The following is a 27258-nucleotide window of genomic DNA, read 5'->3' on the forward strand; positions in this document are numbered from 1 at the left end:
AAAGTCAGGGTCATCTCTGGGAATTTATACTAGAAATGTTTGCTGTATTGCAGATCAAAATAGCATTTTGACTCATTGATCCCCTGAATGCCATAAAAACTGAAGCGAGATCCTTGTGCTTAGCGGTGGGAAAAATGAGTTTCTTTGATCGCCCATCATCGCACAAAGACTGAATAAAATAAAGAAAAACAAAGAAAAAGAAAGGAAATATAAAGCTCGAGATGAAGATGAAGACAAGCAAGCAATTAAAAAAGATAAATGGACTTCAATTTACCAAAAAGGAAAAAAAAATGTAAACCTCTGCCCTGGTAGCATGCTTAGCTCTTAATCAAGTATTATTACAACCGCATGCAAATGATGGGATGGCAGAGCATTCCTTCAAACCGGGTTTTCATTAAAGATTCTGCTTTTTCCAGAATAATAGTAAATGACACGTGAACTTCATATGAACTATAGGTCATGAAAGGATTTAGTATTGGCATTTTTAATCTAAAAAGTCTGTGCCAGAAAATCAATATGTTTCAGTTGCAGCATTCGAATGCAATTTTCTTCACGTAACAGGGCTCTTTCTTTCACTCTTCCCCTCCCTCCCTCCCTCCCTCTCCCCCTCTTTTCTAAAATAATGAATAATCCCCGGTTTTTCCACGAAACAAGCCGGCGTATCAGCAGGTAACGGCATCAATAACGCGTCGCGTGTAAACAGAGAACGAACAAAAAAATCATTCACGGCCCTTTTCAAACCGGCGTGCTTTTCATCAGCGCTATTACAGGTCCCATTCGCATTATCGGATCGCGCCGCGCTGCATAACCAAGGTGCTGACAAGCCCTGATTACCCAATAACTCCCGCGCTCCTCTCGGGCAGGTTCACCGAGAGGACAGGAACGCGCGGCCTTCCTGCGGGGCAGGCCGCCCGCCAGCCTCCCTCCGGCCCCGCCAGCCCCTGCCTCCCGCTCCTGCGCACCCCGTGGCCGCCCTGGCGCTTCCTGAGAGGGGAACGAGGGGTTTTCTTCTCGATTGTTTCGGGGAACCATTTGTTGTGCATCGGAGGAGGAGGGGGAACGGGACGACGGGACGGCAACGTAAACGGTTTAAACTCTTTCCATCGGGCTGCTAAGTCACCTCAGGAAATCTGCAGCCGGCTCTTTCCCATGCTGCAGGCCCGACAAAGCCGTCCCTCGCCCGGCCAGGCGCTGCAAGGAGGGAGGAGGACGCTCTCGCCAGCTTTCTCTGGGTGCTCGCTAGCCATCCGCCTTCTGCTTTCCCCTTTGCACGCTGCACCTCTTGCAAGATGGACGGCTTAAAAAAAAAAAAATTACAAGTGGTTTCGGCAGTCCTAAGCGTTTCTTGTGTTTGGACCCGACCCTCCTGCAATCGGAGGCCGGGCGGAGGACGCGCTGGGCGCTCGCTCCTTCTAGCGACTGGGGCTGGAGCGCTAATGGGAAGCAGCCGCCCAAGTTGGAGGCCAGATGTGCAGCCAGAGCCGCACCGAAAGGGAGCTGGTGCCATTAGGACGGGGATCTAACGCAGGCTAATTCCCCCTCCATGTCACTCTCCTAATTCCTTGCAGACAACTCCTTCTCCATACCCTAACGAGTACGCACATATCAAAGGCAATCAAGCAAAATAAACATTTGCAACAAATTTATTTTTGGTAGCAATTTATACTAAACTTACTGTGGTTTCTCCTTAACTAATCAGTTTTTAGCCTTCTTCTATGCGTCCCCCGAGTGAAACATCTGCTTTAGTACCACTCGGCATCCAGAGCTAGGGGTGCAATATTACCCACACTTCTCTAATTAACTTCTAATGACACAATTTATCTGCACATTTCTCTTATTATTTTTTTTATTATTTTCAAGCTGGAGCAGAATTTGACTGTTACCTGTGCCTGCCATGGCGGGGCTCCTAGGGCCACACACGAAGCTCCTGCCCAGCTTCAGAGCAACCCCAGACACCCCGCAGCCGCAGGACTGAGCGTGGGGGCACCCCAGCACCCCGCCATGGGCTTGGTTTTCTGACCAAGCCCTGTGGGATCAGAGGAGGGATGATGTGACTTCCTCCCCACCTCTGCCTAACGTACCAAGCTCATATCTTCTCCCAGCATGGGCTTTAGAGGGATGAGAGGGAAGAGGTAGCTTCTGCAAGTGCTGGAGATACCAGAGTGATGGGAGAGGGGAGGGAGAGGTGTGGGATGGGGCTGGGTGGGCAAATTCCTGCCAAAGGTGCAAGCCACAGCCACGTGAGCCAAGTGCTTAGCTTATGTTCTGCTGTAAAGCCTTAATATTCTGCTGCCCTGGTCAAACTCACGGGTGTGTGGAGGCTACGGAGCCTTAGCTCAGCCTTCATGCCCAAACACCAGGTCTGTGAAGTGCTAAGTGCAGCTGCTACCTTGCTGCACAGAGCGCAGACAGAAACGCAAGCACAAGCCTGGCAATGCGCACTCTGATACGCTGGGAACCTTCCTGCTGTACATGCACATTACCTCCTTCTCAGCTTCGTTATTTTATTTATACTTTCTCCTCTCCCACACACGGCTGTTGCACGTTTACTCATCACTACAGACTATTTATTGTCACTCATCACTGCGGACTATTTATTGTCACAAGCCTTTTAAATGGCAAAATATTTTGGGCTATCTGCGGTTGTGCCAGTTCACTTTTCAATACAATAAACACAGGACTTTGTATTTGGTATCTCCTAAAACTGGAAGAGAAAGTGCTTTTCTACTCAAACTCAAAAACGAACGAGCAAAAGCTCGACCATGCTCCTTCCAAGCAGAGGAGTTACTCTTGTCCGAAGACACAAGCGTGACAAATTTCAGCTGAGAACGTGCTACTTTTGGGACTTTCTCCCACACTTGTGACAGTAAGATTGACTTCAAACTTTCCCATATCCACCACCATAAGAGCCATGAGAAGGCAAATGGTGGCACACACTTATAAATAATGAAGAACTGTGCAAACCTGACCTCTTCTTCTCCTTAGATGACCATGGCTCTGACAACGCCACCTCTAAAAATACTGATGTATTTGAAAAACAGTATTGCTGTAACTTAGATTACAGAAGTAATTCTTGATATTATAAATGCATTGAAAAAGTAGGAAGAACAAGATACATACACTACCTTCAAAAAAATCTTCAAGAATATATATTCTAAGATAGGTCATTTACAGAAAAAGTTTTTTATTTGAGCTGTAAGTACAGTAATTTGTTGTATTAAAAAACAAAAGGTAATTGAACTACTAGAAAACAACAACAATGGCAATGGACTACTCTCGCTTGTTCAGTGTAGAATAGACTCGAAATGCGTGTTATGGATTTGTGGATATTTGGCTGAGTGAATAACCTATGGGAATCTTAGGGCTCCTCAGCAAAATGCACTAAGTACATAAGTCTTCACTTCATTGTTAATTTAGTCATGGATTTTTATTTTAGTTACTTCTGGGTTATCTGAAAAAATACATCAAAATGGTACCTGGCTGTATCTATCAGATACCGCACTCCTAGTTTAACAGTAATTGTTATTGAGCAAATGCTCCACGGAAAATTTACTCAAGTTGACTCCAAATTGCAGGCCATCTCAGAACAGAATCACAGTAGCATATTGCAACTTTGCAAAATCTCAGCACGTGACAAGAACAGACCAAAAGTGACCTGCAGGATTTTTGCAGTGCAGTCTCACTCTATCAGACCAGGACACGACACTCGTGTCTTCAGTGCACACGTGCTTTAAAACCTTCCCTTCAAAATTACCTGCACTCCTCAGTTCTCCAGCAGCTCCCGTTCCAAGGCCTACCATAATGGAGACTTTATATAACAATTTTCTTCAATCAATCTGAATGAAAAGACCTGTCGTCATCCCCCTCCATCCATCACTTTGTTTGTTGCGCATTACAGTGATGGCGGTGGCCTTACAATTACCGAACAGTACGTTTTTTTAATTTTCTGAGAAAGCTTCTTCCTTAATTGTGCTGAGCAAATCGTAATGACATTTTTTAATAGACACTTGGGGACAGTTCATAAAAACTCTATGCACCATTCAAATAAAGGTTTTAGAGAATTTAACCAGATAAAGGTGAAATTAATCTTTTTTCAAAAAGCTATTATCCTATACACTGAGAAATCCTTCCTGCAGTCTGACTAAACATTACTAATCTGTTATATCACCTCCTGGGCAGATAAGTGAAGGGAAAGGGGAAAAAAAAGCAGGCTGATGTGTGGAGCCAGACCCGTATCAGGCATAAACAACCATCAGCCCATATTCAAACTTCCAATTAAAGTCCATGAATGCCGCAGTCACAGAGGATGTTAGCAGGACTGGCTGCTGCACTCAATTTATTTTCCAATTTATGTATTATTTTTATTGCCACCATTTGATACTAAGTTTATACACCAGGAAAAGTCTTTATATTCAGAGGAATTGATTAAGGATATTGTTGTGTTGTTGCACCTTGTCTTCCAGGCAACGCAATGCCGTTGTCACTGGTATACAGCCGGGAGATGTAACGTCACCCAGACAACCTTCTGTCCTCTAAATAAATATTGGTATCAGACATCAGTGATACCAATCACCGTGCTCTCAGAGCCAAGATTACTTCCCTCTCTCAGCAAGAGAAGGTGACTAAACTTCACCGCAGCACGGCCCGACCACCTGGCAGCCGCGGGTGGCACAGCTCAGAACAGCCCCTGCACAATCTCTGCTTGCACACATCCCTGCAACCCCCTGCAATGCAGGAACCCTTCTGCAGCTAAGTTTCAGTGGTCACTTCAAAATCAACTTTTAAATGACCCCAGGGGGGTTGTTTCTCCTCCCCCAGATACACACTGGAATGCAAGACGCAAAAGGATTTTCCTCTCCTTTCCAGAAAAAAAAAAAAAAGACATTTGGAGGAACATGGTACAAAACATATTTCAAAGGAAGAAGTTCAAAAAAAACTCAGGACAGAAAGGGGAACTTGGGTCTGAGATGCTGAGGAGGCTCCACCTTAGCTTAGTGCAGAAGCACTGTGGAACACCAGGACAGGTGACACCCATTTAGATGGGTTCAGGTAGATTTTGTTGTGCCGACATTTCCAAATCTGCATCTCTTTCTCAGGTCTCACTGTAGGCCCATGTACAACAGGCACTATTTGTCTCCTGCGTCCCAGTGATGTGGAGTCACATCTCTAACTAGACGGACAGCCTTTCCTAAACTCTTGCCCAAACGCAAAGGACAGCCATCAAGGAGCTGGGAATTACCTTCTGAGGCAACAGCAACGCATAGGACACGCAGCTGTCTGCAGGATTGAAGAGTGCTGAAAAAGGCTTTTTTCATGAATTAGTCCCTTAGGAAAGTGTTTACCCCAAAGCAAACTGCTGGCAGCACGAGATGGATGAAAACTGTAATATTCAATGTGCAGCAACACAAGGAGGGCAGCAGCATGAGCCCAGTGTGCTGAAATCCCTTGTAATTGCACGGCAAAACTTTTCTTTTTAAACACAAGAATAAAAGATTTTGTAGACTGTGCGACAAACAAAATCAGGCAAGTGTTTACATAGGAAAACCAGTGCTCTTGTAGCTGCACAAATAAATAATATTCTTTTTTTCTTTGAAGAAAGAGCATATGCTCAACACTCCTTTGTCCTGTATCACAATAGAAAAACCCTTTGCACTGGAATATCTGAATCACTTCTTGGCAGGCTCTCAAGGTAAACAGAGTAAATTAAAAATGAATGTTTATCGTAGGCACACACATACACACACTAGCAAAGTGGAGTGCTGTATTTGCCTATCAAACATAAGAAGTGATTGAGTCCATCAGTCATTCAAACAAGCAACTGAAAAGTGGAAATAATGGGATGACAACATCAGAAAACAACCTCCCAGAAAGAGATGAGTTTCCTTGTAGCCATTTGTCTTGTCTAATTAATCCCACATGTGGGACTAGACGGGAACATTAAAAAAAAATTAGGTACAAAATATTACTTTCACTGGGAAGCTTCAGAAGTACAAAAGAACCAGAAATGCTTTATGGCTGTGCTTTGCTTTCAAACCCCGTTTTTCACGTCATCTTCTTAATTTGGGACTCTGCCCCTGCGTCTAGATGAGACTGTGATAACGTTAGCGGCGTAGACGAAGAAAACAGTTGGAAAAGCTGGGGAAAATTATGTCATTACCACTAATAAAACAAGATGTCAGTTCCTACGAGATTAAAAATCAGTGTATTAGGTTGCAGACAACTCCTGGGTACCCACAGAGCGGTCATGCCCACGAGCGTTTCCTTCTGCTCAAGACTGGTGAAAAGGGCACGACCTATTCCCTTCCATGCAAACATTGTCACAGTTTATCCACGTTTTTGTCAACTCAGAATTAGACTGCTGTAACACGCTCTCCACAGGGCAAAACAAAATGCAGAAACAAATGCAGAATGTGTCAACTGCTGATTTAATGGGGTTTCATAGCAGGAGCTTGTTGCCCTAAGGTGCGTGGCTCTGCATTATCCATCCTCCTAGGAGGCCACGTAGGTACAGCTAGGTGCTGAGGTTTAATATGTAAAATACAAAACCCAACAATTTCCGAAAGGGATTTCTGGTCCCTTAAAAGCAGTCACACTTGACCAGGTTCTTAAAATTGTGGCCAGTTCTGAAAAACGGGATTTTCTTTTGGAAAGCACACAGCAGACCACCCCCTCAGCCACGGCATGCACCAGCTAGGCTACCAGAGCTGACATGAAAGCTCCCCCGATATGCCAGGAAATATCCTCCATATGCCTGTTACTCTTAAGCAGACCACAGATGTTACCATTTTACTTGTGCCACAATGCGAGTGGTGTTCCTCTCTTCACACAGCTTTTTCAGAGAAGAACGGGCTGCAGGTTGCAGCGTTGCACACGACAACAGCTGCTACGGTATTACTAAAGAAATTAATAACGTAGGGACATCCAGGGCACACATCGCATACCATTCTTTGGATACGATGAAGTGAACGTGTATCATCTTGTTGCATAGAAAAATTAACAAGAGGGACGAAAACTACTGCGGCACTTCTTGGCGTTTGGACGGGTACGTGCCTGTCTGCTTCAGTGCCATGTGAGCCCCCAAAAAACATCACGCACTAACTCCCGAAGGGGTGATTGTACCAAAATAGCACCAACAAGCTGAGAGCTTCACACACGCTGTTCCACACTTCAGCAAACTTCTCAGAAGAAAAGCAGACCGAGGAGTCCAGTTCTGTGCTGGGCCTCGACCTGAAGTAGGCCGCAGTAACTTTGCTGCGCTGTGTGTATGCGTACATATCTGTGGCAAAGAGTATTTAAATTTTAGGGGGTTTATTTTCATTTTTGATCTCCTCAGGAGAATCTGAAAGGGCACTGACAGGATGTAGCAGCTGAAAGCTTCCAGTTTGCTCTCACCAAGCACTTTAGCCCCCTCACTCCAGCTTGCTTTCAGAAGGCGGCACTGCCCGACCCCTCACACCTCGGCCAGAGCCCCGGTGCCTGAAGGGCCCCATCCCCCTCTCTGCCTCCATCCTCGGAGGATTCCCCCACACCACAGGGAACATAACGGAGCATCCCATCCCCAGACACCGCCCAACCGAGGTGCAACTTTGCAGGAACATCCCATGGCACTATTTCAGCTGCAGCAGTGCACGCCAAGCAGCACGCATTTAATCTCTCCTCACTGGCTTCTCCCATGCCTGCTGTCTTAGTTGAAAGGAAAAGGGTTAATTCCTGTTGCGATGTATCCGAACCAGATGTGTTTTCTGTGGTTTTTTTTTTTTTTTTTCTTTTTCACAGCCAGAATAGAAGGGGGAGTTGCAATGCTTTCCTTCTCCTGCGAAGGAAAATCTACCTTTGGGTTGTTGAGTCAACTCCAGCCCTACATAAAAACACCTCAGCATTTTATTTCTTCTCTGTTGTATAGTGTTTGCACGTTTTCCCATGGTATTTATAAGGGTCTGAAAGTGATCTCTCTCTTACAAATACTCCTAGCACACAACTGCCCTAAAGAGGAAGAAGCTGATGGGAATGCCCTGGTTAACTGACCAAAATGTTATGTCAGAAATGCTAGCAGTCACAGCGCCTGCCTTCAGCACCAGAAACCCTTCCAGGAACGGAGCTGGCTCACAGAACTGGCAGAGGAGCCCGAGGAATGTATCAATACACATCAAGATTTAGGAAAAACAACAGCGCAGAGATCTGTTCTCCCACCACCACTAATAAATAAGGTATTAAATCGTTAAGATTTCAATTACAAGGGAAGAATGTGGCTAACCAAATAAAAGCAGGGGGAGTTGAAATAAGTAGTAGGTTAAAGATTAATATTCTGGGTTAGGAACAAAAGGATGCTCTTTTGTGGCACTGTGCTTATGCCTCTGAATGTAAACATTGTTCCGAGAACCATTTTTTCTTTGCCCAATCTTTAAAGGGTAATAAATTAGACCTTGGACAGCCATACAAGCTGCTACTAGATGTGAATGTGAATGTGTCTGTAGAAAAGGCTGACTTTCAATCAAAGTCTATTGAAAGAATAGTTGGATTTTCTAAAGAAGCATGTTGTGCCTATTAACCAACTTACAAAAGGGGCCATTTTCTTGATTTATGTTTGGTTGCTATAGAGATCCTGCAGTACAGACTGGCAGGTGAAGCTCCCATTTAACAATCTCACAGGTTTTTCTTAGCTGTACTCAGAGGACACAGAGCTACAGTAGGTAAAAACCGCCGCGCAAACATACCGCATCTGTCAAACTCCCAGGTCAGATTTAAGGCTCTCCAAGAATTTATTGCGAATACGGTAGAAATTATTACACAATCTTTGTCCACGAACATTTCACACCCTGAAAAAACCTTATCAGAGAGAGCTGCTTCGGCTCTGTTACGCTTTGTCACTGATACACTTCCTATTCTGCAGGTAATTACTGGTTAGCAGGATTCCTGTACATCACAGCGCTGCATGGGCATCTTTTTTTTTTTTTCCTCCCCAAAGCATACAACATATTCACAAGGAAGAACCTTTGTTCCTCAACAGCAATGCTGCAATGATAAAATGTGCTGGGAATTAATTAAAAAATATATATCCTTTTGCCACAAGAAACAAAATAACCTGGAAAGTGTGCAAGTGAGGAAAAAAAAAGCACACATATGCTGGATCAGAAGGAAAACTTTGTGTGTCAGTAGTCATCGGCAATTCAAGACCCGGACTGAGAAATGCTATTCTGTAAGACCAGATCTTCTTGCTTAAACTCTGTGAAAAGGTAGCTATATGGGAACTGGACTCCTGGAAGAGGAAAAGGCAACACAATCAGCAACCTGTGCAATGCTCCACAAACAGCAGCCTGGGGGGAGATCATCAAATCTACAAGGCAGCATGTCCCTCAAGTCAAAAAAACAGAAAAGTATCTAGTGTGCTGGCCTTTCTTTGGTTCCTTGCATTTACATATGCAATATCAAATATTCAGAAGAGAAAAAGATAAGAAGACAATCAGAAACAAAAGCATGACTCTTACTGCATTACACATGGAAAAAAAAATCAATTATTCCCATGCAACTCCTTGATTTCAACAGGAAACTTTCATTGCTGTACCTTATCAGAAAGGAATCTGGATTTCATAAACCAGTGATTTAAGTAACAAATTTTGACAGAAGGCAGTGCCTTATAGCTGACAGAGCTATCACCATCTTCTGCACTACTTAAGTTTTACATAACAGACTGTGGGGGCTAGATAAAACAAATTAAAGCATTATGTCTTCCCCCTTTCACAGAAGAAGCAGGAGGGTGTGGGGCAAGGGTGGTTTGGGAAGGGACAGTCCCACACAGAGCCCTCCTGGAGCAGCACACCCTACACATCTGTCTCATCAGGACCTCCCCAGGCACAGCCCGAGCTTCTCTGCAACCAGCTTCTGGCAGAAGAGAGCAGCAAGGCTCTTCTGCACGGCACAAACCCATTGCTTTCTTCGTGCACGCCCAGCCAAAATTAAATAACATTTGACTCCAGTGAAAACATATTTTGAGCTACTATGCGAAGTTGTCACCAAGTAGGTCTGATGTCAACTCCTGAGATCTATTTATTTCCTGCAGAATGAGGAGGACGCTGGGGGGAGGTAAACACCTGGAGCTACCACAGGGAAGGCACTGACATGGCACGCAATCGCTATGTACGGAGCAACTTCCACATGCCAAGGGGGCCTAATCCAGCGCTTATCAACGTGCAGAGGTGGGAGTCACAGCAGCGAGAAGTACAAGGGAATCAAAGGTTATCTTCTGCTGAGGCCCAAGGAGATGTCTCTCAGGAGGCAGAAGGCTTGGGGGAAGAGGTTGGTCTGATCCTGCACAGCTGAGATTAATGAAAAGGAGCTTTGCCACTGAGTTCAAGGGGGCAGGACGGAGACGTGGGCAGGAGGAGGTCTGAAGTCAGGCATCCAGAGCCCTGCCTCTCCTGAAACGGCCTTCCCTTTTTCTCCCCTCTCTCAAAGGAGAAAGCTGCAAAAACTTGCTTACGCTTGAAAGGGGGAGGAGGAGAATAATTGCAGTAATCTTCAAAGGATTTGTTTTAATTTCTGCTGAAAGGACAGCAAGTCTTTCATTGTTTGAACATATGGCTCTTGGGGAGAGGGCTCCAAGTTCTTTCATTATGGGTCTTTCGGAATTTTGCTGATTATTAGGAACAAATATGGCCTTAACACCAGAGCTGCGATGAAGAGGGATGACTTCCTTGTAAAGCTCATGGTTGTTTGCATCCTAGTAATTATAGAGCAAATGGATTCCACCTGTTGTACATCACCCAGCACATACAGATGGGACTGAAATATATCCTGGATTTATATTTTATTTGGACTAACAAAGCCAGGATTTGAATTCAAGGGGCAGTGAAGGAACTAAGAATGTTCTGCATCAGAGACTTGGAAAAAGAAATACAGGACTTTGGCTGTGGCCCTTCTCCTCAGATTATCTCCAAATACTTTGTATGCAGCAACTCCTCCTAAGGAAAGCAGAAGCGATCAAATCCATTATGCTCTGCTGTTGAACTCTGGCTCAGCCTGCTCTTGACACATTTCTCTTACTTCCTGTTATTTATTTTTTACACTAAAATCACTGGCAATATTTTGACCATCTCCTTCCTTAACTCCAAATCATGATGACGGCAGATTTGACCATTAAAACAGTATTACACAATATGTCATCCAGATTGGACAGTAACTTATTAAACTCTGTTTTATTGAAAGTCTGTATGTCGGCATTTTGTTTTTATGCCTTGCATGTGTTTTTAGTGGTGAACTTGGCTTTTCCATGAATCTTATAAACATAAAAAGCACAAAGACTGAGATCCTGTCCCTGCTGCAGTAATAGCTTTTTTGTCACTGATGTCCATAGGGTAGGATTTCAACCCAGATTACTAACAGATTTAAAAAATAATAATTTCAATTTCTGTATCTCAAATGTATACCTGTTGCCTGGTGATGTCAGTGCGGAGGAAAAAAAAATCAGGCAGAAAGACTACTATTAAAATCTGGTTCTAGACAACATCCCTGAGCACATGCAAGCACACCCACATTTTCTGCACGAGCAGGTAAGAGTACATGGCACTGCACAAGGTCTGGCACCCCACTAAGTGAACACCATTATTAGATCTGCAGTCTCTAAGTGCCCAAGGATATGTCCAAAAGCTGGAAGAGACTAAACAGATCAGATAAATAACGCTTATGCAGACCCCTTAACTAAATAACAACATATGCTGTCTACCTTCTGCCATTCCGCAGGATGGAGCATCTCAGGTTTTGGTCTCTAATATACACGGCATGTACACAAACACAACAGGGTGGTAATATCCATCTGCAAAGCTGCTACATCATACAGGAAATGAGCTTACTGTACTCATCCCCTCACATTTGCCTGTTAACTTTGAGTCCTTTACATTTTCAGCGTAGTTAAGACCCTTTCCTATGCTTTTTTCCATAAAAAGCAATGAGGGTGGCCAAAGAGTATCTTCTCCCTGCTCTGTGCAGAACAGGTCAGCTTTGGAAACCTGCATTCTTTATAACGACTGACTTCAATTCCATGAGCAAGTACCAGGATTTCAGTGCTCAACAGCAAGTTTGCTCACCAGTGCAAACTTGCAAGTTTTAACATCAACCCTTCAAAAAGAAAAAAAAAAGCTCTTAGGTCACTTCTAAAGGTGTTTTACTGTTTAATAAGCATACCTCCTCACTTTGCAGGGGGAAGACCATGAAAGAAAACCTACAGTAAAATTTAAAACCCTCCAAAATATTCTTAAATAGCTTTCCTATAACCCATATGGCATATAAATGAATATAGGATAGCGTTGTATAACAAGTTTATTGGCATACAGTTGGTATGGCCAGATTACTCGTCCTTTTAGTGAGTAACCTTAGACTGTAGTCCATCTTAAATTCATGCTGATAAATCCTAACCATACCATTCCACAGTGCGTTATTTGTTCTTAATACGTACACTTCTTTTAAAGTATGTAAGAAGATATTTGCATATAAAATTCTGATGGTACACAAAGGATTTGATTTATGCATTCCTTTGTAAATTTACCAAAAGCATTATATATTTCATCACTGATAAAACCTCTAGGCTTTTAAACCTAGAAATGAATTTTTACAATTGTTAAGCTGCTGTTATGGCCTGAGAAGGTTCCTGGTTTGGTAACAATGGAAACTGGAGTCTTATGTTTATCTTCAGGCCAGGACGGATGGAGGCAGCAATAGTATATGCTTTCCTAAACTGACCTGCTAATGACCTGAATGCTGCCCTGAGGGGTTAGTATCCCTTGGAGTAAGAGGATATTTAGCTCTGATGCCAGTCCAGCCTACTACTCATTTAGGAGAAATTGCTTCATCCAAGTTAAGGGGTTTAGATCCTGTTCTCCAGAATTAATCATTCATGCCATGTGTGTTTGTTCAGACGTATTTGCCTAGAAACATAGATGTTAGTTATGAAAAATATCAATATTAAAACCCGAGTTGTCTCATACTTTAACAATTAGTACTGCTGGTGCCAAATGTCTAAGAAAACTTCAGTACCACAAAGATTTAAGAACCCATTTGATTGCTTCTTACTTTCAGGAGCCTAAGTTACTTCAGTACATATATTTTGTGCATCAAGCCAGACATATCTTGTGCTTCTGTAGAACCAAGGCCTTCCAGCAATACCAAGTTCTTTGCTGACTGGCTTTCTTCCTTAAAAGGCTTGTGGAAGAGCAAGCAGTTCAGATTTAAAAACGAGAGAGAGTGACTTCACCCACTCTTTGGACAAAACTGATCTATCCTGAGTTCATAATAAATTCAGTTACACTAAAAAATAATTTTGCTTTATCACAAGCACGTGCATTTTACATGTTGCTGACCAAGATCAGAGATGGAAAATGGCACAGAAAGGCTATTTTCCTGGTATCCTCTTGCACAGCTGGAGATTGATGGCAGAGCGTTCCGAACGGGTTGTATAGTTTGGAAAACCCCCAGCCTTCTCAGTGCTTACTCACAAACCCGAGTGTGCAGCCTCGCCAAGCACCACCAAAATGCCACTCTGATTTTCTTCATTATGACTCCATTACCACTGGGTAATGATATGACCAGAATTCGTACTTCCTGGAGACCACGCACTCCTCTTTATCTCTGTATACATCTGCCACTCAGTGTTGTCCAAATTCTGAGCAGCAGCACTGGCTATTATTCTATTAGAGCTTTTTCTCACATGCTAATCCCTTGGGAATCTGGCATTCCCGTTCACATCAAACACTATTCATGCACACATGCAAAACAAGAACACAATTTACCATTTCACAGAAACATAAACAACATTAATTAAACCTATAAAAAAAAATTCCACTTGTATTTACTTGTCTCAGCACAATTCCTAACCAGATAAAACCAACATTTATACCCCAAAAGGACAAAAAAAAAAAAAAAGTCTGCAATAAACATTTGTTGAAATTTTGCTCGTAAGTTGCTTCAATGCTTTGGAAAACATTCTGTTTCCATCTTCCAAAAAAATGGAACAAATTATGTTTGGCGTAAAGCTGATACGTTTTAAACATTTACTTTTAGCCAAATTCTGCCCTAAAACATATGAATGTCACTTTCTCAGGAGATTCCAGACCTCCAAAGGTAAAATCTGGCTTCTACAGTATGTGGCAAAAATAAGTTTTGAAAAAAATAAAAGTAAGTACCACACACACCAATGTGTAAAGCTGTCTGCCCCCATACTTATCACATGTGTTTCTAAATCGTATTCATTTCACAATAATATCCTCGTCCCTCAAAAACTTTAAAAAAATTACAGCCTTAAGTGCCTTTCAAATGAAGCTCAATGACTCCCTACAAAGTTAATTTCAAAAATGATTTACAGTTATACATGAAAAGCATGTTACGTACCCGCTGTCTTATTCCAGTATGCAAGACAATCACTGATATATTGTAACATTCAATATATCTATGTTAATTCCTTAACAACTTGTTCACTTTCACACCCTATATGCAAGTAGGTTATCCTAGGAAGGGTGAAGAAAGACCAGAGCGTCCCAGTCTTGCCACGTCAACATGGAACTAAGCGGTGCTCCTGCATTAGCTGAGGAAATATCTCATCTCACAACAGACAGATGTTGAATCAGAGAATCATTGGGGTTGAAAAAGACCTCCAAGATCACCTGGTCCAACCACCCCCCTACCACCAATGTCACCCACTGAACCATGTCCCTAAGCACCAGGTCCAACCTTTCCTTGAACACCCCCAGGGACGGTGACTCCACTACCTCCCTGGGCAACCCGTCCCAGTGCCTGACTGCTCCTTCTGAGAAGAAATGTCTCCTCATTTCCATCCTGAACCTCCCCTGGTGCAACTTGAGGCCGTTCCCTCTAGGCCTATCACTGGTTATCTGTGAGAAGAGGCCGACCCCCAGCTCCCCACACCTTCCTTTCAGGCAGTTGCAGAGAGCAATAAGGCCTCCCCTGAGCCTCCTCTTCTCCGCACTGTTGGCTCCTGCCAGCCACTACATCTGCTGCTGGTGAAGCAGGCATGGACACAGATCTCTGTGGCTCCTTCACCCTCTTGCTCCTGCCTGCTCAACCCACGCTGCCTACCACAGGCCACCAACGGCTTGACAGCCAAGGGGCACGGCAACCTCCAGAGGCCCCGCAGGCGACAGGGATACATAACCCTGTCATTCCTCAACGTGCCCTGGGCAGCAGGCCCTCCTCAGCTGGGTGCCTGCAGGCAGCACTTCCGAAAAATAGGTGGTAGGTGGCCCGTGGCTCTTGGTTCGTGCCTCCCGGAGAGCCCCGAGAAGACGGTGACCTTCCTGCCAGCAGCCCCAGCCTGTCGAGGCAGCAGGGCACAACCTGCACGAGTATGTACGTTTGTTTCCCAGGTGTACTGTCAGAACCATCTTTCCCACCAAGCCTACAGAATAATACGATTTATATTCTAATGAAGTAATTATTAAAATAGGTAATTATTGAAATAACCACATCAACTCCCAATCATTAAAATCCTCCTAAACAGAACGGCATGATGGCTTAGGCTATTAGAAAGCTTGGCAGCCACCCAACGCCTACAATAGCTTCTAATTAATTGATCTCACCTCTAATCTGCTATTGTTAGCCTAGTGCTGATCATTTGTTTGGCCTACAGATCCTATTGCCCCTTTCATTTGATTGTATTTGTTACTGTACCCTCTCTATCTCTTTCAATTAAGCACAGGTTAAGTGGTTCAACCGCAAGAGAATAGGAGATAATGGCACCAATCAAAGTAATCTCTTTAATTTGCTAAATGGATTACAGGGAAACCCCAGCCAAAGTGAAGTCATAGCTGGTGGCCTTCACTTGAACTATACACAAAGAGTATCTAATTATTAACCCACCACATGCCAAACTTTACGGGTATCTAACAAAACAACACAGCAGTAGGATGCTAGCAGAGTTGCTCTCGTTACAGAGTCCTCTACTGTAAAATTATTTTTACTGTAAAATCTTTACATTGGTGTCTTTCAAGTCTTCCACAGACCGTACTTTCAAGTGCAACATATTCAGATATAACAATCAAAACACTGCGCTGCATTCAAGTCAAGAGAGTGGATTTATAATCTCTTTAAGGACATGTTCATGGTAGAGTTCATTTTTCATATTTGTACTATAAATGCAAATGCAGTTTTGCAGTCGGTATTGCTTTTGCTTTTGCTGACTGTAGAAGTTTTAATAGTAAACAAGCTTTGTCCTTAAACTGGCAAGTGGGTTTTTTTCCCCTCTCCTCTTTCTTCTGAAGTGTTTTTGAGCAAGCTGTCTGGCAAAAGAGCTACATGACCAGGACTTTGGCGGAGAGTGTCCTTGGCTAATCAGTCAGGCAGTGAATTCAAGAATGTGAGCTGCATGAGACAGAGGGTCATTTCCTTACAATGACAAGGAGAGTGGGGCATTAGAAAGAAAAGAGGTAGGAGGAGACAACAGAATTTCACACAGAAGGAAACTCAGCTTGGTCAAGAGGCAGAACCTCTTAGAAGTAATTGGATCTCTTTGCCTTTTCAGAATAAAATGTTTTTATTAGTGGCAAAAAAAATAAAAGATTACCAAGTATAAATCTATTGTTCCTGGCAGAATTCAACTCGCATCAGATTACAGAACAGGAATATGGCATCATTTTGCACTTCTATTTTGCCTTTGGTTAGTTGATTTAAAACACGATTTCACTCAAGCAGATCATCTAAGAAGTGAAATCTCCATTTTAAATTAAAGTGAAATATACAGAAGAAAAATAAGTTATATTTCAAGGCTGGATGACTTAAGATCCTACAGGAAGTCCATAAAAAATGCAACAGGAGTCCTACTTTCAGATCTGACGCTGAGCCCATGAGAGATCAGTTACTTCCAACATCAGCTTAAGTTATCTTTTAAGGTCAAGAGCTACAGCTCTGATTTCTGACTTAGCTTCTTCCATCCTCACTTGCTTGGGCACTAAACCTTGTGCACCAGGAGGCTGCTGCTTGTCAACTTTTCACAGTCACTCTCGCGGTGCTTGTGGTTCCAGGTAGTTTCCATGCTACATGGAAATACAGGCGTGAACACAGCGATTGCAAACACATCTCCAAACTTCCAGTAACGCTGCTAACGCGGGCTGCTTCTGTTCCAGCAAGATGTCAGCTTTGCATTTCATAACATGTTTTTGTTTGCTTAGTAACTCTCCAGTAACTTGGCATCCTTCTGTCGGTCTGCATTTCAGCGCTAGTTCAGCGCTAACCGCTCAGAGCCCAGCACATTCTAATGGAATTAGCAACTACACATACACGCTATTACCATCAGCAAAGCGTCCAGCGACTGCTTGCAGAGCTGGTACGCTTCCACAGGAAAATCACGACCGAACCCAGGGCTGTCACCCACTGTCACGCAGTGGGTGACTGTACACACAACTGATTTTCCCATCAAACTCGTCGCACGAGGAAGTTGCAATGAACTGCAGCGGTCAGGCTGATACTGCTCATCATGCGTTCTGTAAAAGTGTACTTTATGGGTGTAGTTTGGGAAACAGGGCGAGACGCTTCTCTCATTTTCCACCCCTCAGCCCTTCACCTCACTGTAGCACTATACGAGGTCCTGCTTACCATGTCCTGGCCTGGATGTCTCCGTGGGCTGATTCCCCTCATCCAGCCCATGAAACCAAGGGCCATTCTCCACTGGATGAGCAGCCCCCTTACGGAGGGGCAGTTTCTGCCCACAGCAGTCCACTGTGCCTGCACATGTACACGTGACTTACAAATACATGCCTGACTGACACCTTCAAGTATGGAGGAAATCAAATGTCTAAATTCCCAAATGCCTTTGGCATTTGAGAGCACACACAAGGCTAGATTCTGTTTTCCAGCTGGGGTAGCTCTAACAACCTTAATGGATTTAACAGCGCAAATAAAAATGGCATACTTAAATTCCACACTTTACCCTGGAAAAAAAAATAAATCAGCATTTTAAATTATTCTATTTCTCAGGTAATCCATAAAGACTAAACTGGGCAAAAGGGAAGGTGGGAGCTAGCCCGGTAGTATGGTCGGACTGGAAGCTGTTCAGAAAGCGCAGGCTTTGGGGACCTGCGGTGCTGATTCAGCCCCTTCGTAGAGCCAAGGGTCAGCCCGCAGTTCTACTTCACTGCAAGGCAGAAATATTTATTCACATCTGGAAATGGCTCATCTGCACTGGAAACTTGTTTCAGATTTTCTCTTATGATACAAAAGCTACTAAGCAACCTTTTCTCGTTGTTGTTCTATTTATCCAGCGCTCTTCCCCTCCATTTATGTACCTGCTGTAAATGAGCAAGCCGTTCCTGTTACCAAGTAAATCAAAACACTTCGAAATCTGCCAGGGCCGGCACCAATAATACAAATTGGCCCATAAATATTGAGGCCCTAGAAACCCTCCCTCAACAAGTGAGCCAAATAAGAAACCAGGCGAAGCCCTTCCATTTTAATTCCGCTGAATTCCGCGATTAGCATGGAGGCACACCAGAGAGAACAAGGCCCTGGCTCGAGCGACAGTTTTCAACACCACCTTAATTAAACCTGCTCCAAGCAAATTTAATCAGCGTGGGGAACAACATGGCTTCTGAAAGCAGGGAGCGCTTTGCATTAGTGTTTCCGGCACCGCTGTCAACAGTGCAGCAAAAATATTTTGCTAAGCATCACTGGGAATTTCTGGTTAAAATAAATAAATAAATAAATAAAATAAAATCCTATTGTAACCGTTTGAGCAAATTACTTCAGGAAAATGCTAAAGAGAGTGAATGCAGGGAAGATACCTGCCCTGTTCCCCATCCCTTTCAGGGACTGAGAGGATCTGAAATCCTCCTGCACGTTCAGTGACAACGGCAATTCTCCAGGGCTTAAATTCAGATCACAGACCAACCGATTCCTCTTTACCCTGTTCTTTCTTAGGTGTCTGCTTGTGGTCACTGCGGAAGACAAATGGCTGGGCCAGGCGGACCCTCAGTCTGAACCGGCACTGCCATTCTTACTCTACGATATTGCAATATGTTTCCCACACTGCCCTGTCACAGGCAATGCAGAAAGTATTTGCTCTTTCTTTCTTCTGGCTGTATGAAGTCTATTATTGAGGTAATTATGCTAGGAACTGTACCAAGTAAATGTTTTCCTCCTCTCTCTATTGATGGGAGACAAGGCTTAAGACTGACGATAATTCTATAGCCCTGGTATAAAAGTAACGTAAATCTCCCTGATGGATATTTTGCATGATCTCGGATTCAAAACAGCCCTGAAAAAGATGACTCTCTCTAAGCCCTTTCTTCCCTAAACCTCAGCTGCTGAAGTCAATGAAAAGCAACTCTTTTGTTGAGCAAAAGAGGACCAAGATTATGTTGTTAAGCAAGGCTAGACAGAGTCTATCAGGCTCCATACCCAGCAGCACAGGCAGGTTTGCTCCAGGGGACCACACCAACAGTGAGAAGAGCTGGTGCTGGTACAAAGGACAGAGGAAGAAGAGCAGGACACGTTAGGCAGTGGTACCAGCTCTGATCTTGTACTCCTAGGGACCAGTGACACTCCTTTCATGCACGGTATCATTGGAGCCAGTCTGCGTTTCCATTGCATTGCTGTAGACCTCAACTCTACGCACCCTATTAAAATGGATGTTCTTAGGGATGACTGCCCTGCTGCCTTTCCTCAGTAGGGACGTGCCTGCTGAGTCAGCACAGGTTTTTTGAATGGGAACCATTAGCATCAAAAGGCATGGTAACGTCTGGATATGAAAGTTATTAACTCAAACTGCGTACCTCACCTACGAAGGTGAACACACATGAAGGTTATGGTAGGAAAGTCCCTCTGCAAGGACTACTTTTAGCAGCCAGGTATAAAACAGAACACTTGTAATACATAAATAGTCTTTTAATTTCTGTGGATAAGCCAAAATATCCCATCTCTGTGTCAGGCAGCACACATTTCTTAGACCCTACGCTAATTCCTACATTATTTTGGCCAATGAGCATTTAAAACTTTAATACAATTTCAATAGGAGTTAGACATAAATGAAAAAACCTTACGCCTAGAGCAGTCTGCCAGAAAACATCTGCTAAAATCTCCTATTATTCTTGGGTCTATGACATGCCAGGTTACCACTGCAATCACAAAGTAATGGAGAATGCACGAGAAAATAGCAAGCTTTGGCACATTTCCTATGAACCCTCCAAACCTGTGAAAAACACCTCCTCCTCAAGAGGCGAAGCCTTCCCTCCTAATGTTCAGTATTAATCTTCAGAGGAAAATAATTCTGCTAGCTCAGAAAACACAAGCTCTTTTTCTTTTCCTAAGTGAAAGAATTTTATAAATAAGACCCAGATTACCAAGTATCACAGAATCACGGAACTGTCTAGGTTGGAAGAGACCTCCAATATCACCTAGTCCAACCTCTGACCTAACGCTAACAAGTCCTCCACTAAACCATATCACTAAGCTCAACATCTAAACATCTCTTAAAGACCTCCAGGGATGGTGACTCAACCACTTCCCTGGGCAGCCCATTCCAATGTCTAACAACCCTTTCAGTAAAGAAGTTCTTCCTAACATCCAACCTAAACCTCCCCTGGCACGACTTTAGCCCATTCCCCCTCGTCCTGTCACCAGGCACGTGGGAGAATAGACCAACCCCCACCTCGCTACAGCCTCCTTTAAGGTACCTGTAGAGAGCGATAAGGTCACCCCTGAGCCTCCTCTTGTCCAGGCTGAACAATCCCAGCTCCCTTAGCAGCTCCTCGTAAGACTTGTTCTCCAGACCCCTCACCAGCTTCATCGCCCTTCTCTGGACTCTCTCGAGCACCTCCATGTCCTTCTTGTAGTGAGGGGCCCAAAACTGAACACAGTACTCGAGGTGTGGCCTCACCAGAGCCGAGTACAGGGGCACAATCACTTCCCTAGACCTGCTGTCCACACTGCTTCTTATACAAGCCAGGCTGCTGTTGGCCTTCTTGGCCACCTGAGCACACTGCTGGCTCATATTCAGCCGACTATCAACCAGTACTCCCAGGTCCTTCTCTGGCAGGCAGCTTTCCAACCACTCATCTCCCAGCCTGTAGCTCTGCTTGGGGTTGTTGCGCCCCAGGTGCAGGACCCGGCACTTGGCCTTGTTGAACTTCATACAGCTGACCTCAGCCCATCGGTCCAGCCTATCCAGATCCTCCTGCAGAGCCTTCCTGCCCTCGAGCAGATCGACACATGCACCTAACTTGGCGTCATCTGCAAACTTACTGAGGGTGCACTCAATCCCCTCATCCAGATCATCAATAAAGATGTTAAAGAGGACTGGCCCCAGCACTGAGCCCTGGGGGACTCCACTAGTGACCGGCCTCCAACCAGATTTGACTCCATTCACCACAACTCTCTGGGCCCGGCTATCCAGCCAGCTTTTAACCCAACGAAGCGTACGCCAGTCCAAGCCCCGAGCAGCCAGTTTCTTGAGGAGAATGTTGTGGGAAACGATATCAAAAGCCTTACTGAAGTCAAGGTAGACCACATCCACAGCCTTTCCCTCATCCACTAAGCGTGTCACTTTGTCATAGAAGGAGATCAGGTTCGTCAAGCAGGACCTGCCTTTCATAAACCCATGCTGACTGGGCCTGATCACCTGCTTGCCCTGTAAGTGCCGTGTGATGACACTCAAGATAATCTGCTCCATGAGCTTCCCTGGCACTGAGGTCAAACTAACAGGCCTATAGTTCCCCGGGTCTACCCTCCGGCCCTTCTTGTAGATGGGCGTCACGTTTGCTAGCCGCCAGTCGACTGGGACCTCCCCTGAAAGTAGTAACTTCCTTATTTTTGTGCTTCAGCTGAAACTGAATTTTTCAGCAAATCAACCCTATGCAATTTGCTACCATCTTAATGCCACTATGCTGTCTGAAGGACAGTTTTTCACATATGAAAATATATGGCTGGACAAAAGAGTAGCAGATACAGTAAAACCCGGTCAGAATTTCTTGAGTCAGGCTTTACAGAAAAGCAATCCAGTTGCACGGTCACCCCAGGCTTTCTGGACTGGCCAGTCTGGCTGGAAGCAAAGCAGCTCCTAGTGCTAGCAGAGAACATACTATCTATCAGGATGCAGAAACAGCCACGGAAAAGAGATAGCAACACAGCCATCCTACAACTGTACCACAGAGAATTGCCTCCCTTCGAAGCTGTAAAAGAAAAATCAGAATTGTTCAATAACATTTTTTACTACTAACGAGAGACAAAAACAAATAAACTCTAAATCCTTTACAACTTCAGGAGAGTGAGTAATATAACTAAAAAAACCCAACCCCTGAACAATTTCAATCCTCAGGCTTTAAACACACTATTCACATGATTTCCCCCACAAAATTTAAATCCAGCTGCATTTCAACAGTTCTCTAAATTAATAAGATATACTGTTCTTGCAAAGTCTGCTCAAACAATAGAATAACAGAAAGCAAGTGGAGTCAATTAGACACTAACCGAACGTACGGATGAGTATTAAAACCTAAAAAGTATCTACAAGTTAAGACTTAAGAAAAATATTCATATAAAATACCTATGAGTGCAATCTTTGAGGAAAAATAATGTGTTAAGCCAAGTACATATGGAAGCATCTAAAATTACAAGCTCTTATTCCAACTCCTGGTTATTCAGTAGCTAATCTGCACTGGAAGAAGGTAACCAAATACAAATGAATTGTTAAGAAAAACACCCAGTATTTGCTTGAATATTTAACAGCTGGAACAGCTGGACTGGATTACTGAACAATGAAATTCAGTGTGCAGTCAGGTAGCACGGAGAGAAAGCTCCCTGAACAAAGCCATAACATAAGGAAATATAATAAAAAGTATTTATAACAATATTTTTCTTCTTCTTCTTCTTAACTGGCTATTAAATCTCACACTGAATGTGCCATTACACAAACACAAATTAATCAAATCCATGCTCCTAGAAGCCAGTTTCTTTGAGCCTGCTTTTTAAAGGTAAATGGCTTTATTTCGTTTTATAGCGACAAGATAAAATAGGGTTTCTTTGATTTTTTTAAATTGTAATTGAATATGTTGAATTCTCAGTGCTGGAATGAACATAAAGTTTCTATACGCCTGTGTTTATTTATTTAAAAGTATATAGAATCTCAGCAACTTTTTCAATCACCCTTTATCTATATTGCCTGCTGTCACTGTAAGCAAGAGGCTTATCTTGGATATTGACCCGCTGAGTTCTGCAGCACGCTTTTATTGAAACGGTGCGAACCTGCTCTGATGCCCTCTGAAATATATGAAAGTGCTCTATGAGAACAGAGGCCCAGCCAACTCCCCAGGGATGCCTGAGCACAATATGCAAAGGTGTCTCTAGATGAGGAGTTGTTGGCTCGCTGGTGGGAAACACGTATCATTTTTCATCTATATCTGGTCCCCACAAGCTCATGGATCATCTCCCCATCAGATAACAGCAAGTGAGATCCAATCCACCTAATTTAGATGGACTCTTTTGCACGGGAATATTACACACAACTATTATCCTTTAACTCCAGCTTAAACGCTAGCTGCCCAATGGCAATTCCACTTGCAAACTCTCAAAAGCACCTTTTTCTTTCCGGCACACAGAACTCGAGTGCTTCTTTTACAAGGGCTGCACCGCTGGTGCCTAAAACACAAGTAAAAGTTAGGTGGCCTCAGTCCCATCCATTCCTTCCTGCTCTGCAGTGATAATCTTCTTTTCACCGCCTGCTCCCGACAGTCAACCTGGTGGCTGGTCTACACTGGACTTCTGCCTCTGGATGTTAAACTTCTCTGATATGTTTGCTGTGTCAAGTGGTTCTTCTGGTACTGCTACCACTGTGATAGCCAGGTGCTCCAACACCAGGGTGGCGAGTACAGGATAAATAAAATACCCAGAGAGCCTGACCACCAATCAATGAATCTGAACGACCATGTATAACCCCTACAAAAATTTCTTAAAAAGAGCCAGTGTTTCATCAGGATGACTGAAACCATGGAAAACAGAGTAATATGGAAGGCACTGTCGAGTTCAGACAGCCGAAGCAGTGCCAAAACACCCATCAGAGCTGCTCCAGCCTCTCAAGGTGGAATTCCTTTATGTTCAGGCACTGACTTGCCTTGCCAAATATTTCTAATGCGATTTACATACCTCAGAAATGATCCCAAACTTTGCAAGTTAAGCCAAACCACAATCCCGGCCAAAGCCTCCACCTGTGCAAAATGTTTATTTTTAGCAGCTGCAGACTTCAGGGAGCCCAGCAACAAATTTGACCTGCAGCTGCTCATCATGCCAATGCTGTGTCAACAAATGGCAGGCTGGCAGCGAAAACACCAACCAGAACATTATCTGGTTTATTCAATGTGCTGCTAATCGGAAGGGAAACAAACGCTGGCACATGCAGGAGACCCAGGTTTGGAGAAGACTCCCTCCGTTCACCCTCTGGAGAAAGGGCTGGCTCGCATGGCCTCAGCTGCTGCGCTGACTTTGTTGGCAGGCTCTATCAGACCTGCCCATTCTGCAATTAAGTTGCTTGTTGACTGTTTTTCAAAGGAAGCAGGTGCTTAATAACAGCTCTCTCATGAGAAGTTTTTCCTCTGGAGTTCACAGGAGGCAAGGGAACACACAGCAAAACGGCAAGCCTGGGTGCACCCCATCACCTGCCAGCCTGTGCTGGCATCCACCAACCATCCCCACACACACAGGTCTTGGGTCGTGTTCAGCTTGCATGCAGATCCTACACTAACCCAACCCAAACCCAGCTAATGCTGACCTCATCCAGATCCCGGTAAGGTCTGGAAGGTCGCCCATGACCTCCAGGGCTCTGACTCGGCCTCTGCAGCCCTCTCAGCAGCTCTTGAGGTGCTCGGGGACCGTCACCTCCCACTCCTGGAGCAAGAGCGTGATGGAGAGGTGAAATAGTTGATCTCAGGTAAAGAAGAGGTTGTCAGCCGCCTTTCTTCCTTCCCCAATATCCTCACCTGATTACTCACAGCTAAATTGAAGCAGCCAAGGGTTTCACTGGTGAAACAAACACGACGCCATGCTGCGTGCCTTGTTACCTTCACTGCATTGGCAGGGTGAGGTTTTCTTGTCTTTTAATTCCACCGTGCTGCCTGACAGCCACTTGAAACCCCAGCAGTGCGTGCACCTGACGGGGAGGCACAGCCGGCAGGGCTCGCGGTGGACGCATGCTTGCCCCCGTGCCAGGAGGCCACAAGGTCCGAGGGTTAAATGCCAGCTTTTCCTTGCGGTGAGCTTCCACCCGGCTGAGGAAAGCCTCGCCGCACCAAGAGGAAGGATGACAGGCAACCTCTGTATAACCCAGACCCTCTGGGCACATACCTCAACAGACGGCTAAAAAAAATAAAAAAATAAAAAATTTAAAAGCTCTTTATCTGATAGACAAGTTATTATATACCGAATGAAGGGAAACATCAGAGGCAAAATCCTGAATAGTGCTGACTACCCACAAATCCCATTAAAAAAAGAAAAGCCAAGTGAACAATGGAACTCTTCACCCTTAATCCTGGATTTATACATGTGTTGTAATTAAAGATAAATTGAATTTCAAAGCCATTTGGAATAAAAGGGCAGCTCAAGAAGCAGAGCTATATAGAGATCTATGTATAAAAAACAGAGCTATATATAAACATCAGCTATTTTAGTATCTCGTCTGCTTAATGCCAGCATAACATAACCACCAACAGATGAATAGCACGCTATAGAAAACTGACATTTTAAAAAAAATGGTAAAGAAGTGGTACCACAGATGAAACATAAGAAAACAATGGCCTGGCAGGAAAAAAATGGCATCCATCCTCCAACTGGTAACTCTAAGAGGGAATTTGGAAGATCTTCCCTGGCAGATCAAGAGAGCTCTCTCAGATCTGGGGTTATGTTTTTCTTTCCAAATACCTGGTGAAGGGCACGTCTGGTTCTGGCCAGCACTGTTAGCCAGGGAAATATCACCTACATTTTATCAAACTTTCCTTGCAGGATTAGAGAAAAGAGGGGGTGCAACAAGAGAGGCTCTGGCTGAGCGCAGGGCAGGACTTTTCCACGTGAGGCCAGTTGGGCAGGGAGGCCAAGCAAGCCTCCGTCCTCCCGCCCCAGCGCACAGCTCGGGACGTCTGGGCTTGGTTTCCAGCTCTGCCACCACTTCCCCACATTACTCTGGGCACGGAAACTCGATCTCCAAGCTTCCCTTCTCCATTACCTCCGCTCTTCCTGTTTGCCCGTCTCCTCTGATTAAAGTTTGGGCTCTAAAAACACGGGCTATGTGTTCACATGGTATTTAAAGCAGCGTGGCTTGATAGGAGTTGGCACATTCATGTGCAGTGAAATAAATCAATCGATAGTCAGAAGAGTTACGTTACAGCACACCGTGGACAGATAAGTCTATTACAGAGTCTGCCCTTAGCTTCTTGCTTTGTTTCAAAGAACCTTAAGGATAATTTTGCTGAAGTATATAATGAAAGATTAGGGCTAAATCTGTAATAAACACGAAAATGAAGTTATGCGTATAAACCTATTCTGCACAATGAATAGCAGTTATTGTCCCCCTCACAGTAACAGTATTACACACAAAAGTCTTCTTGAGGCACGGGCAGCTATTAAAATCCCTCAGCACCTAATTCTGATTTCACTGCTGTACAAAGCAGAGGGCTTGGGAATCCCTCTGCAAGACCACAAAAATAAACGTCAGTTGTTTACCGAAGAAAAGAAATGGGAAACAGATGAATTTATTTATGCTCCCATTTCTTTCAGTGGAATTGGAGTCCAGCAAGGATGAATCGTGCCTGCTGCCCTGCCATGCATTCAGCAGCTCAGCGATGCTGTGGTGTGCCTCGCTTGACTGTCTGCTGCTGAACCCTACCCCTGGGTTCTCTTAAATAACCATGGGCATCATTTCAGCAGAAACCCTGAGGTGCCCAGTCACCAGGGGACACCGGGGTGGCAGGAAACTTGCTGGAAACTACAGTGAAAAATGCTCCAGCACCTCACAGCAAAGTCATAGACTCTCTTAAACTAGCTGTTAAAGTGTCTATATTTTAATTTTAATGGCAAATCTTATGGGACAGACATGTTGGAAGAGCAATAAATAATAAGTTATTGTACCTGATCTTTCATTTCTGAATGGTTAAGGAGATTAATGTACTCATCTGCATTACTACTCAGAGCTATTCCGAAATGAAACCTCATGCAGAGTAGCTTTTCCTCTATTGTTGACTTATCAAAGCGTGGGCATGCTTTGCCACATGCCTCCACAATACGTGC

The 27258-nt window shown here is 44.1% G+C and overlaps 1 protein-coding gene across 7 annotated transcripts in view; it reads right to left on the reverse strand.

Moving 5' to 3' along the window:
* RARB (retinoic acid receptor beta) overlaps positions 1 to 27258 on the reverse strand; it is a 331295-nt gene that overhangs the window by 140573 nt on the left and 163464 nt on the right. Inside the window, exon 2 of one of the 7 annotated variants that reach the window (XM_083825379.1) lies at positions 604 to 25335. The exons of the other annotated variants lie outside the window; for them this stretch is intronic. Within the exon in view, the coding sequence (XP_083681505.1) occupies positions 20426 to 21661 (1236 nt within the window). The 5' untranslated portion in view covers positions 21662 to 25335 and the 3' untranslated portion in view covers positions 604 to 20425. Of the gene's footprint in view, positions 1 to 603; positions 25336 to 27258 lie in introns of those variants that run through there. 7 annotated transcript variants of the gene reach the window in all.

This window comes from Anser anser, assembly GCF_964211835.1.
Source record: "Anser anser genome assembly, chromosome: 2".
Lineage (NCBI taxonomy): Eukaryota > Metazoa > Chordata > Aves > Anseriformes > Anatidae > Anser > Anser anser.